Raw genomic sequence first — 13585 nt, forward strand, 5'->3', positions numbered from 1 at the left:
TATATATATATGTATATGTATGTATGTATATGTATGTATGTATGTATGTATGCATACTCAGTGCACTACTCAGTTTTCAAGAACTTGAGATAGCTCCCACTGTGATCTGCACTGCTTTGTCTGCCTCCTGTTTGCACTTACATTTCACTCTCTTTGTTTAAACTTTTCTCTGGGTCCATAATTATACACAATTCAGTCATTAATGATTCTTACTTAACAGTCAGTAGAGGCCTGTTATTGACCTGCCTGCTGAGCTGAGCTCTCTCTGTTTCTGTTGATGTTGCTCTCATCTTCTTTACTCTGCTCTTTATCACAAAGTGATGTCTTCTGTTGTGATCCAATATAATTGCCAGTGTAGGAGAATTTGCCATTTCAGATAAAACTGAATGATCTGATTGTAAAACAGATGCTGGTACTGAGATGGTAATGCTGTCTCTTTTTCTCTCTCACTTCATCTTCCTCACTCTTCACCTCCCTCTCCCCTCACCCAGAATGACGTCTCCTCGCTTTATTGAGTTTGTCTGCAAGCATGATGAGGTGCTCAAGTGTTTTGTAACCAGGTGAGTCAATGTGGCCCTCTGCCATACTTCAGCCTCCCCGCACAGCACCCAGAGACTGAGGATTGATCTAGCAGCTTCTTTCCTCCTAATTTATTTCTGCTCTTATCTCTCCGTACTCTCAGTCCCTCATCATGTTTCTTGCTCTGTTCATCCCTCTGCCTCTTTTTTTTTCAGGAATCCAAAGATCATCTTTAACCACTTCCATTTCCTCCTGGAGTGTCCAGAGTTGATGTCACGCTTCATGCATATCATTAAGGGCCAGGTAAGGATTCATTTACTAAAGGGTTTTAGAGCCTTTACATGGCAGCACAAGTTTGTAAGCTAAATTCAGTCCACCGGAAAACATGGTCTGTTCTTCTTCGAGCAAGAGATAACAGTTGTTTTTCATCAGAAAGTGCACACTTGAAGTATGTAATACACAACATCCATAAACCTTTTCTTATCTGTATGTTGATTTGAATGTTGTCGCCTCATATTTACTACAGTTACACACTGAAACATTGCAATATAGTAGATCTAGTGTACGTATAAAGGTAGTAGCAAAAATACTTTCATAATCTTAATATTGAAATTCAGTCATCTACCTAAAGGGAAATTTTACAACCTGGACCTTGTTTTACCATGTTTTTGTTTCAAAGGTCAAGAGCTAAGGTCACTGTGACCTCATCTGTCTCATAGTGAATGCGATACCTCAAGAACATCTTAAATGAATTCTTTCAAATTTGGCACAAACACACAATGACAACTCAAAGATGAACAAATTAGATTTTTGTGGTCAAAGGTCAAGGTCACTGTGACCTTGTTTGTCTCATTCTTGTGAATTTGATATCTCAAGAACGCCTTGAGAGATTTTCTTCAAATTTGGCACAAATAGCCACTTAGACTCAAAAATGAACTGATTAGAATTTGGCGTTTGAAGGTCAAAGGTCAATGTGACCTCACAAAACATGTTTTTGGCCATATCTCAAGAATTCATATGTTAATTGTGTCAACATTCTCACACAAATTTTGAAAAAGGATAAAATGATGACATTTTATATTCAAATGGCCAAAGGTTGAAATCACTGTGATATAATTTTCTGCAGTTTTCTTTGTCTTTATTTAATGTCATATCTCAGGAACAGAAGGGGAGACATTTGGTCAGATACAGAATTGGTGACACTGATCTTGGCTGTCCACCTTGAAACTGTGCTCATTGTATAGATCTTCTGTGCTGCCTGGGGGAAGATGTGTATTTCTAGTTATTAAAGGTCCTCACAGAGAATGTACACAGCTGGTCAAGCTGATCAGGACCTTGTAAAATCAGCCATCATTTATTAGCTCCCAAACTGAGTGAAATACATTAAATTTCCCCCATAGGCCTGGGCAGCTTGATTTGTCTCTCTTGTATGCAAACTACACTGTGGCTCAAAAGTATGTATCTTATTCTTCATTCTTTCCTTTGATAAGTCAGAGTCCCTCTGTGTCTGTATGTGACTGTCTTCAGGGACTTTATGGAAAGTGACTTTGAAAGTCCCCTGTATTCACTTCAGGATCATTTAACAGTGTTACAACCATGGCGATAACACTTGTCTTAAGTTCCATTTATATGGCTTCATAAATTTTAAGTGCTGCTCCGAGTTGTGTGCTGTTCCCTCACTCTTCAGTATTCATATTTGAGCTGCAGCGTTCGAGCCTCGTTACCCATGGATTATGGCTCGCCTGGGAGTAGGCCCTTGTTTTAATTACAGACTTTAACCTGGTGAATTTGATTTCATCTCCTGATTCCTCTCTCAGTACGCCCCGCAGCCCCGGGGGGAAAAGCCTTTCTCTCTCTTCCTCGCTCATCCTTCACTCTACCTCCAACGCTTAGAGAACAAAGGCATATATTATGCAAATAGACCCCAGCCTCATCTCTGTATTACAGACGAGTATTTCAGCACTGAAGGCTTTCTGAGTCGTCGGCTGAGACTGAAAAATCCACAGTCTGAGAGTTGAAAGCACATAGAAGTGGTAATTAGTTTAGGAAAGTGCTGTGCAGTGTAGGATGAAGTCTTGTTTTCCCTCTCAGCCCTTCAAGGATCGCTGTGAGTGGTTCTATGAGCATCTGCTGGCCGGCCAGCCAGACTCAGACATGGTTCATCGTCCGGTCAACGAGAACGACATCCTGCTCATCCACAGAGGTAGAAAATGTCCTCTTTATACATGAACAGTGTCAGTGTATGGTGGGGAGAAGATCACAACCAAATCCATTCACAGATGTAATTTACACTCCAGGGTAATGTTCCCTGGCTTACTGGCAAATGCATACAGAATGAGTACAGGTGGATATGTGCCAGTTGTTGCTACAGTAGAGTGCAGTACAACATTTAGTGTCATTTTAAGACCACATTAATGTCAAACAAACACCGGAAAAACCTCCCTGAAATAAGTCTTATTAGTTGCACCCTGCAGGTTGAGGCATGTTTTATTTTAGGCACTGCATGATAAACATGATTGGAGCTCAGTTAGTGTAGTAGTGTTTCTGCAGTCACAGGTGAGATGATAAAAAGCCATCAAGAAGGGCAGTTTAAATATATAAAGCCATGAATTAATTATACTGTGAGACATCTTATAGTACATTGTGACTGCTGCAGCCTTTGTGCAAAGTTATCTATCAGGAATGAACACTTGTATGCTGGCTAACAACAGTGCACTGCTGGCACCTCTGCTCTACCAACACAGAGGTCTAATGGAAATGAATGAGGGGGCTGCATTTTTTGCACTGCTAATGTTGATTTACACAAGGCCTTAGAGTTTGAATCCTTCAGAACTCAGTCCTAGTTTACTTTGATTGTAACTTAGACACTATATGCAGGAAATGACAAAAGGAACCTTAATCATAAACATTCAATGTTCAAGAAAGAGTGTCACATTTTTTCAGAAAAATTTAAACTTTAAAGGAGCTGTTTGCGACATTCAGAGCATTTCTATGATTCAGAGTCTGGAGCAGGTTTTTTCTGCACACGGTTCTCATCATGGAATAGTTGAGCTGACGGCTATCAGCTAACTGTGCTAACTCAGTTAACAGCATTAACAACAGAGACAGTGCTGACTGAGCTAATGTTGTTACCAAGGTGGGACCAGAGGGTGGGCGCGACGTTTCCTTGACAACGCAGTTCTGATATCAGCAGTCACTGAATGCAGTAGAAAACAGTGACGATGAGTTGGCCATTGGGATACATACATGCATGTGTGGCCAGACTGACTTACCACAACAAACCACAGAGAAACTTGGATTACACATAGACTGTATAAAATAATGGACATAGCCACTGTGATGTCACCCACTGGTTTGTGGAGTGGTTTTAAGCCTCAAGTTCAGCATTTGGCCGTCGTTGTCTTGGGTTTATTGAGCCAGAAGTGACCATATGTGGACAAGAAGGTGGCATTAATGCTAGCTGCTAGCTTGGTTAGGACAGTTCAATTGCAGCTATGGTTAACTGTGATAATGCTATCGCTAATGCTAATTTTCACTAGTGAAAAACAGGCTTAAAGACCATTAAAAGAAAATGTACTTACTGGGAAAACTGAATATCAGACTCTGTAGAAGGTCTTTTAGTACAACTAAATGCTGAACAAGATTGTTTTTGGCACTTAAACTTTACAATTAACTTTCATGAACTAAAAACACACTGAAATAGTGACAGCGATGGTTACATCTGTACTTTGTGAATTGGAGGTTAACTAACCCCCCCCCCCCCCCCCCCGTATCTTAATGTGGTCATGCAATTAATTGTGCATAACTTCAAGCCTTCAAAAGAAAAACCTGTGAGTTACATAAAAATTTTCCCCATACTGTTGACAGGCACAGGGAAAATTAGCTTTAAAGACAAAAACTGATTTATGTACCAGGCTATAAACATGTTTATTTCTGCTGTAAAGCAGAAGGCAAAGCACTTCAACATGGGGGTCCATTGGGATTGACTCACTTTTGGAGCCAGCCTCATGTGGCCATGAGAGGAACTGCAGTTTTTGGCACTTTGCATTGGCTTCATTTTTCAGCTTCGAAATTTGCTGCTTAGGTTTACAACACAGAGAGAACGTGACTACATTCTCTGCTCAGGATGGTATTACTACACTATGTCTTTACATAGCAAACAGTGGATTGCTGTTATATTAATGCCCTGACTGTCGCAGACAGAACATTGAGGATCTAGTCTGTTTGCCGTTCCCATAAATGATTTCCAACGTTGTCCACTATGGTGGCTAAGAGTGGTAGGATTCAACTGCAAAATTATGGATGCTGCTTGGTGCAAGATGTTGTGATAAGGTAATGATAAAAAAGAAAGTTTTGCAGGTTGTGAATTCCAATAAACAAGACATAGTCATCTTTTAAATTAAGTTTGTCCTGTCAGTAAAATGGAGAACAGAAAGCATGTGGCTCCAGCTCTGACCACCATATTGCCATCTGTTCCCCACATCTTTTTCTCCCTAATGTTTTGTTCTGCAGTTTACTATTTCTACTTTTTAATCTCACTAACAGATTCCATATTCAGGAGTAGCTGTGAGATGGTTTCCAAGTCCACCAATGAGAAACTCAAACAGGGTATTGCTGTTCGCTTCCATGGCGAGGAAGGCATGGTGGGTTTCAGAAATCATGACACTGCACAAGTGTTCAGTAATAAAACTCCTTCTGTTGGCCTATTTCAGTTGATGGATCAGCTGCCCCATGTCTCAGTGAATCCACAGCAACGTGTTGTGTTGTTTCTCTGTGTGTTTCAGGGCCAGGGTGTGGTTCGGGAGTGGTTTGACATCCTGTCCAATGAGATCATCAACCCAGACTATGCTCTGTTCACCCAGTCAGCTGATGGTACGACATTTTTCCTTACTGTGATAACATTGAGTGTGACAAGCAGAGCTGTATCATGTAAAATGAAGGGTGTGTGTGTGTGTGTGTGTGTGTGTGTGTGTGTGTGTGTGTGTGTGTGTGTGTGTGTCTCACCTACAGGTACCACTTTTCAGCCCAACAGTAACTCGTCTGTGAACCCAGACCACCTAAACTATTTCCGGTTCGCAGGTCAGATCCTGGGTCTGGCTCTGTACCACCGACAGCTGGTCAACATCTACTTCACCCGCTCCTTCTACAAACACATCCTGGGTATGTGTTGATACGAGACAGACTAGTGCATTAATGAATATGGACATTAATCATTCAGACACTGCTGGAATCAGCATGACTTCAGGCCCTGACACACCAAGCTGACGGTCAGCCATTGGTCAAAGTTGAGCCATTGATGTGTTTGCCGCCCTCCTGTGGTGTGTCCCACACCATTGGCCCTTGTCGGTGCTAGTTGGCCTTTTTTCCCGCTGATTCATTTATGATTTCAGTTATATAAAAAAGACACTTCTTCAACTTAAGATCCTGCCTCAAAATCACAAAGAACTATATCAATAGTAATCTCAGTGCTTGTTATCTGTATTTGGGTTAGGGATGTTAGTTTTGGTTAATTTTGCTTTCAGATGCCCATTAACTGGCAACTAATTGCTTAGTTATAACCAAAAAAAAAAAAAAAAAGCAAAATGACATGTAATGTAAGAGGCCTAATTTCTTTTATGCCGACACTTTATGACTCAGTGAACTTCAGCTCAGCATTTGATGGTGCTATCCATGGTGGTGAAATTTTAAGGATTTTCATGTAAATGTCTTCCCTTTTATTTTATTTACTGTTTGCTTTGCTGACAGACAGCTGGCTGGCTGTGTTAACATGTGAAAGACATAGTGCCCATACGCCCCACTGAGGCTGAGTCCTCTGCAGTGGCCCAAGTTCGATTCCGACCTGCAGTCCTTTGCTGCGTGTCATCCCCCCTTTCTCTCCCACATTTCCTGTCAATCTACAGCAGCCCTATCAATAAATGCAAGAACTGCCCAAAGAATAATATTTAAAAAAACAAACACAGCGCTATCTGCCCACCCTCTGATCTCCACTGGTTAGCTAATTGCACTGTGCACCACCTGGGTCAGGCAAAAGCTAGCTCAGCGTTTACAGTTGGTAATACTCTCCTGACACATGTCGATGGGACGCTGTTGATGTGGAAATATGGTGGCCACTCTCTGTTAATGTATGTTAGCACTACTAGCCGTAACTGTGTTAGCAGAGCTAACAGTGATAACATAGTTAACAATGCTAAAGGGAATGTTTTGCTCAAAATTCACCCTTTTTTCTCACTGGGGCAACCGGAGGGGAGGTCGGAGGTGAGCTCAGTGTTTCCACAACAATGGCATCCTGTCACCATGGGTCGGCTTGGGAACTGAAAGACCCTGGTGGTGTGCAGCGTGGCCAAGGCTAGCTAATCAGTTTAGCATGAATACCTTTTTAACTTGGTTCTTAATGTGGTACAGCATAGTGCTAAGACTACTACTGAAATAGAAGTTTGCAAAATTAACCTATAGATCAACATGCATAACTAGTCATGTATTTTCAGCAGTTAACAGACTAACAGTTAACCATTGACATCCCTAACATGGGTACAGTGCGAACAGGAACTCTTAGTAGCTAATTCAGCATGATGTTCACTGACTTCACAGCAACATTATATTTCAAGATTACATCACTGAGAGCTTTTTGAATCTCATAATCAATCACATTAATCAAAGTGGAAATAGAAGAGCAAATATTTTGAACATTACAAAGGCTCTGAATGTTGCTATGGTTGCTATAGCCCTGGAACTCTCTCCTCTGTCCAGTCATAGACCGATATTTTCCCCATTGAAAATCTGATGAATTGGAGACAATAAACTCATCATTTGATGTCTTTTAGAACAAAACTGTTCTTCAGCTGTCCTTCACTTATGTTAAATGGACTGCACTTGTATAGCACTTTTCTAGTCTTCTGACTACTTAAAGTGCTTTTACACTGCATGTCACATTCACCCACTCACAAACACATTCATTCACTGGTGGCCAAGGCTACCATACTTGGTAAGCATTCACATGCAACCAAACACCAATGGAACAGCCTCGAAGAGCAATTTGGGGTTCAGTATCTTGTTTAAGGTTACTTGGGCCAGATACTTGAAGAGATACCACACATGCCGATGGGAGAAGCCAGGGATTGAACTGCCGATCTGCTGATTAGTGGATGACCCGCTTAACCCCCAAACCACAGCCGCCCCTGGTGGCCAATGGGTATACAGAATGCACCGGTTCATGTGTCTATTGTCCAAATAAAGGCAAAAAAATAGACAGAAAAGCTTCTAAAACATTTATAGATCCACTGGCATAACAATCTGTCATTTCTAAGAAGCCTAACTTGAAAGTAATAATATATTGTTCGACAATTTGGTAGCAAAAACATGAGGTGACGTCAAGAGAAAACGTAGCAAAAACAGTTTGAGGGTAAAAGCATTCAGTGTTGGGAAAGATTGATCATTTTTATTAGTTTTATATATTTGTAGACTAGATGATTCCACTGATGTTTTGATCATATTCTTCACAAGTATGTTACTCAGCATAACACTAATAGCATTACTATAATGTTTGTTTGTTAGATTGTGTTAGTTACTAAGTTTGTATTGTTGTCTGTATGTGTGTTTTCCAGGTATCCCAGTGAACTACCAGGACGTGTCGTCCATTGATCCAGAGTATGCAAAGAACCTGCAGTGGATCCTGGACAATGACATCAGTGATCTGGGTCTGGAGCTCACCTTCTCTGTAGAGACGGACGTGTTTGGGGCCATGGAGGAAGTGCCGCTGAAACCTGGAGGGACCAGCATCCTGGTCACCCAGGACAACAAGGTCAGCCCCCACAAACACAGTCATGCAGTATCAACAGAACGCAGCAACTTGTACGTTTACTGAAAGGTCAAGGTTGAGTGGCAGGTGTTGATGCCTTGACATATTTTCTAATAATATTTTTATAAAGTTTACTGGAAAACAACTTCATATCGACAGTAATTATAGGTAAAGAAAGAAAACCCCATCAGAAAAGTGTTTCTCATGTTGGGGTTAAGGTCCCCGTAAGGGGTTGTGAGGTGATTATTGGGGAGGGAATCAATAAAAACAAAATCATGTGAATGCTTCAGGTATTTGCTTTTTTCTTTTGATTGCATTGTTGATGAAAAAAAATTAGGGAGACATTGCTTCTTGTGAAATGGTCACAAAAAAAACAAAGGTCAGCAAAAAAAAAAAAACCTATACAGCATAGTATCGTGATATTTTGCGTGGCAATATTGTATCGATACACAGACGCCAGGTATTGAACTTTTATAATATACATTATTAATTTTTGCAAACACACGTTTTGATACAACTTTTGGTGCTAGAATAATGAAATCATTTGCTTTTTCAGTCCACTAGATGGTACTGATTTTTTTTTTCTTCCTGGTGAGGTCAGCAGAGGTCTCAGTCAGCGGCATTTAGCAGGAAGTTCATCAAAACAAAGATGGAGGCACTGGAGAGAGAAATTGGAAATGCACCATTGGCATTTAAATCTGGACTTATTTTGGATTTTTTAACACAAAAGGAAAGAGGGACTTGGATATGACACAAGGGATTTGCAAGCAGTGTCATATGAGGATAAAATACTCTGGGGATACTACGAACACGAGGGCTCACCTTGTACTCCACTATCCAGAGATAGTGTTAGCTGCTGACAGCCAAGCTAACACTAAACCCGCTCTGCCGAAAAAATCAACCAACACTAGACACGCGTAGCTTGACAAAACTACCATCTAACTTTGAGAGAGCTAAGAAAATAACACAGTCCATCACCTACTTAATGTGCAAAGATCTGCGTCCATACAGTGTTGTTGAAAACAAAGGCTCTTGTTACATGCTAAAAACACTGGAACACAGGTACTTGACGTCCCGATGTGTTTTCACCGACACAGCCGTACCCAAGCAGCCGTACCCAAGCTCTATAGAGAAGTGAAGCATGAAGTTGAGGAATTTTTGAGTACAGGAGGAAAGGTGGCATTAACTTTTGACGCCTGGACTTGAATGTTTCATATGTGACTATAACAGCTGTCTCACGTTCTCCAAACTAGAGCAGAACACAAAAGTCACAGCGGAGCAAACTTTTCATGTTTATAATTGGTTGTATAGTAATATGGTAAAATGGTGTTGGTCAGTCTGTCTGCTTTGCATCACATTTTGCTGCAATAAAAATGATTTAAGTCAGATGCTTTTAAAAAAACTGAATAGAAAATAAAAAGTTTGTTAATGTTTTTTTTTTTTGTGGCCCGGATACAATTGCCTGTGCATGCCATTTCTTTTACATTTTCTATTCTAGCCCACGGTTTGTACAAACTAAGATGGTACGTTACATTTCTCCACTGGTTGCCTGGCAATTTCTGTAAAACCAGAAGTTGACTTTTTTTAATCAAAAATCTGTCAGATTTTATAGAGGTGGTTGTTTTGATTTAAGTTAAAGTTCTACTCTATTATATTCATCCATATTTGGTCTCCTCTGAGCAATTGATCTCTCTCCTTCAGCTCATTGCCTGGAAGAGTCCTAATTAGAGGATGCAGTACTGCAGTGTTCCTGCAGATGGCACTGTCTTATAAAGCAAAAACAGACCAACAGCAGCTGAAAGAATCATTCTAAATGAGCTCTGTCTCTTTCTGTTGTCCATCAGTATTTCTGAGGACTTTGATCTGTGTGTGTGTGTGTGTGTGTGTGTGTGTGTGTGTGTGTGTGTGTGTGTGCGCGCGCGTGCGTGCGTGTCCTCTCTCAGGCCGAGTACGTCCAGCTGGTGACGGAGCTGAGGATGACACGAGCCATCCAGCCTCAGATAAACGCCTTCCTGCAAGGATTCCACACCTTTATCCCCCCCTCGCTCATCCAGCTTTTCGACGAATACGAATTGGTTAGTCATCCTCCCCCGACCTCCCTGTCTTTCCCTACTTTTTTCTCCTGCTCCTCCTCCTCCTCTCATCCATCGTCTTTTACTGTTGGCTTTCTCCTTGTACCCCCACCGTTCGTGCGCTCAGTTCGCCTCTGATGCAGGGATTGATTAGCTTCATCTGTATGGGGCGGGGTGGGGGTGCTGGGGTCACCTTGAAGCCCATCCCTCTTCTCCAACTCCATTAGAGGTTTTTTTTTTCTGTGTTGGCAGATTTCATGTCCTCACTTGTACAAAGATCAATAGTGTAGCATGATGATTATCCCGTCTTGGATTTGTTGGACATGCCTCGGCCATGCTGTCATTGTAGGGCAACTGACGACAGACCAGCCTGTTTTGTGTTTTCACAGTACAACAGCTGTTTCACTCTCACTCTGATTTCAGCCCTGTAAATGTGCCCAGGGTTTAAATGATGGCAGTATTCCATATTTTCATTATTTTCAAAACATCCCATGTGCATGGATAAAGAGATATAGACAGACATATGTTTATTGGTTAATTGTGTCCTTTGTCAAAATAACAATCTCTCCTACCTTTACCTTCCCTTCTGAGATCTTTCCTTTGTTTTATTCTGGTTCCAAGAAGATGGCCTCTGTTTTTCCGAGATGAAGAGACAGCTCGTTACCAGTCATCTAAGTCTCAACATTTTGAAACTCTTCACTCAGACACTTTTTCACAACTGCTAAATCTTAATGAGACACCAGAGTAGCTAAGTCATCCGTATATAAAACAGGCTTCCATCATTAATACATAATAGGAAAAAAAATGGCCCCAAGACAGTCCCTTGAGGGACCCCAAACCTTATAGTTTTAGCTTTGGAAAATGTTCTATTAACATCCACTATCTGTGTTCCTTTCTGAGAGGTAACAATTGACCCATTTATAGCTGATTTGCTAAACCCCTTTGCCTTGAGCTTACACAGCAGGATACCATCGTATACAGTATCAAAGTCCTTTTCGAAGGTCTAACATTCCACAAAATTTGCTTGCATCAACCTCATATATCTTTTTCATGGGTGCAGTAGTGCTCCATTGTTCTCCAAAAGCTATTAAAACACATAAAACACGCACTGTTGCACTGAGTGACATGTTCCTTCCAAGAACACACACACTTGGTTTATGTTGAATCAGATTCACACACAACATCCTGCTGCCCCAAATACTCAGTAGAGCACCAAATGTGGATTAATCCGCTACTGGAAATAGTCCCCAGCAAATTCCAGTTCCAGTTGGAATTCCACAATTTCCTCTTGTTTGAGTAACCCCTGTAGTGCTCTTATTTGGGGAGATTAGTGATCATTCTCAAAGAAAACTATGTATTGCATGATGTTTTTAAAGATTTATATCAGAACCCACAGACAGGGTAGAGAAGTCCAAAATAATTGAGAGACGGACTGACACAGGTTGATGTGGCTCTGCACATGGGATCTGTTGACATGAAGAAAAATATAGAATGACACCAGACTCAGCATTTGACAAAAGAAGCCGAAGTTCTCAAATGATAAATGTTGTCTGACCACAAGCAGCTGTACAAGAAGGAAATAGAAAAATCAAATGGCCGAACACCTCGGTATCAATATTTCAGCAATACTGTAAAGTTAACTATTGGTGCTTTCACCAGATATTTACACAATGATAGAACAGCTGCAACAGTCTGGTAAAGTCAGAAAATTACATCACTCTACTGTTATGCAGCCTTAAAAACCAGGAAAAGACAATGCTTAGGATATTACGATACCCAAAATTTAGGACGATATCTAGTCTCATATCATGGTATAGATATAACAATGTGCTCAGCCCTATGAGTACTGTACATTAATAAAAGAGGCTTTCACTGAATTGTTCCTGATTTAAATTAAAATCATGTAAATTTTAGAGTTAATAAGGTTACAAATCTGACCAGACATGCATTACTAGCTTTTCACTGCTTGACAGTTTTCGTTACTCAGTGTTACAGACACATGTTGGTCTGTATCAATGAATAGGGTTAGTGTTGTTACTTCAACAAAGTAATGAATTACAGAATAATTTTAAAGAGTAATGCATTACTTAACTTATTTCCAATAGAAAATAATTTGTTACACTACTCGTTACATTACTGTCGTTTTACTCCGCAACATTGCCTGAGACGCACTGACATGTAGCATGTTAACAATAATATAACATTAAACATTACAAATGTCCACATATCAGAACAAATCAAGCATCAGGAGAATCAAGACGACATTGCGGCTTTAACTGTCTCAAAATAAAACTATATTAATATATTTTAAAGAGGCTCCTAACACTGCTCAGTACAAATATTAGTTTCCTCAAAATAACATATCAGTAGGTCAGTGTGAAATAATAGGGGATGTCCCCTACAAAGAATTTACATAGTCAGATCTGATTTGTCAAGTTTTGCCTATAGTCGACTAATAGTCATGTTTTTTTTCCTGGCTTGCATTAATCCATATTCTCATTTGTGACATCAGTCTTTGTTTTTACCACCCCAGACAAAAGAGCTGAAACACCTGGGGCAATCTCTAGCTCACCTGGTAGGGTGTGTGCCCCCATACAGACAGAGTCCCGGGCTCAATTCCAACCTGCAGCCCTTTACTGCATGTCCTCCCTCTCCCTACCACCTTTCCTCTCTCTATAGCTGTGCTATCAATAAAGGCAACAAAATGATAAAAAAAAGAGCTGAAACACTTAGTTAAACAATTTGTCCTTTTGACTTGGCATAAGAATTTATTTTATAAGAGAATGTGTTCCATCCTGTACTGTTTTGTGTGTATAAGGGGTGTGTGTGTGGGTGCAGCAGTGGTGCTGTCCACAGTACTGACAGGGAGCAGAGAAGATCAATGAACGGACAGAACAGTTTACTTGGTTTGGTTCCTGCTTGCTCTCCATGGTTGTAAACAGAACTTTTGACTTTTCCCGCTGATTTTGACAGTGAATCAATCAATCAATCAATTTTATTTATAAAGCCCAATATCACAAATCACAATTTGCCTCACAGGGCTTTACAGCATACGACATCCCTCTGTCCTTTGGACCCTCGCAGCGGATAAGGAAAAACTCCCCAAAAAAACCCCTTTAACGGGGAAAAAAAACGGTAGAAACCTCAGGAAGAGCAACTGAGGAGGGATCCCTCTTCCAGGACGGACAGACGTGCAATA

General features: G+C 40.7%; 1 protein-coding gene across 1 annotated transcript in view; it reads left to right on the forward strand.

The window, feature by feature from the left end:
- hace1 (HECT domain and ankyrin repeat containing E3 ubiquitin protein ligase 1) overlaps window positions 1–13585 on the forward strand; it is a 55496-nt gene that overhangs the window by 31243 nt on the left and 10668 nt on the right. Inside the window, exons 13-20 of the mRNA XM_050045773.1 lie at window positions 492–560; window positions 735–822; window positions 2611–2722; window positions 5065–5162; window positions 5304–5391; window positions 5530–5679; window positions 8121–8317; window positions 10258–10389. Of these exons, the coding sequence (XP_049901730.1) occupies window positions 492–560; window positions 735–822; window positions 2611–2722; window positions 5065–5162; window positions 5304–5391; window positions 5530–5679; window positions 8121–8317; window positions 10258–10389 (934 nt within the window). The remainder of the gene's footprint in view (window positions 1–491; window positions 561–734; window positions 823–2610; window positions 2723–5064; window positions 5163–5303; window positions 5392–5529; window positions 5680–8120; window positions 8318–10257; window positions 10390–13585) is intronic.

The sequence above is a fragment of the Epinephelus moara genome, chromosome 6 (genome assembly GCF_006386435.1).
Source record: "Epinephelus moara isolate mb chromosome 6, YSFRI_EMoa_1.0, whole genome shotgun sequence".
Classification (NCBI taxonomy): Eukaryota; Metazoa; Chordata; class Actinopteri; order Perciformes; family Serranidae; genus Epinephelus; species Epinephelus moara.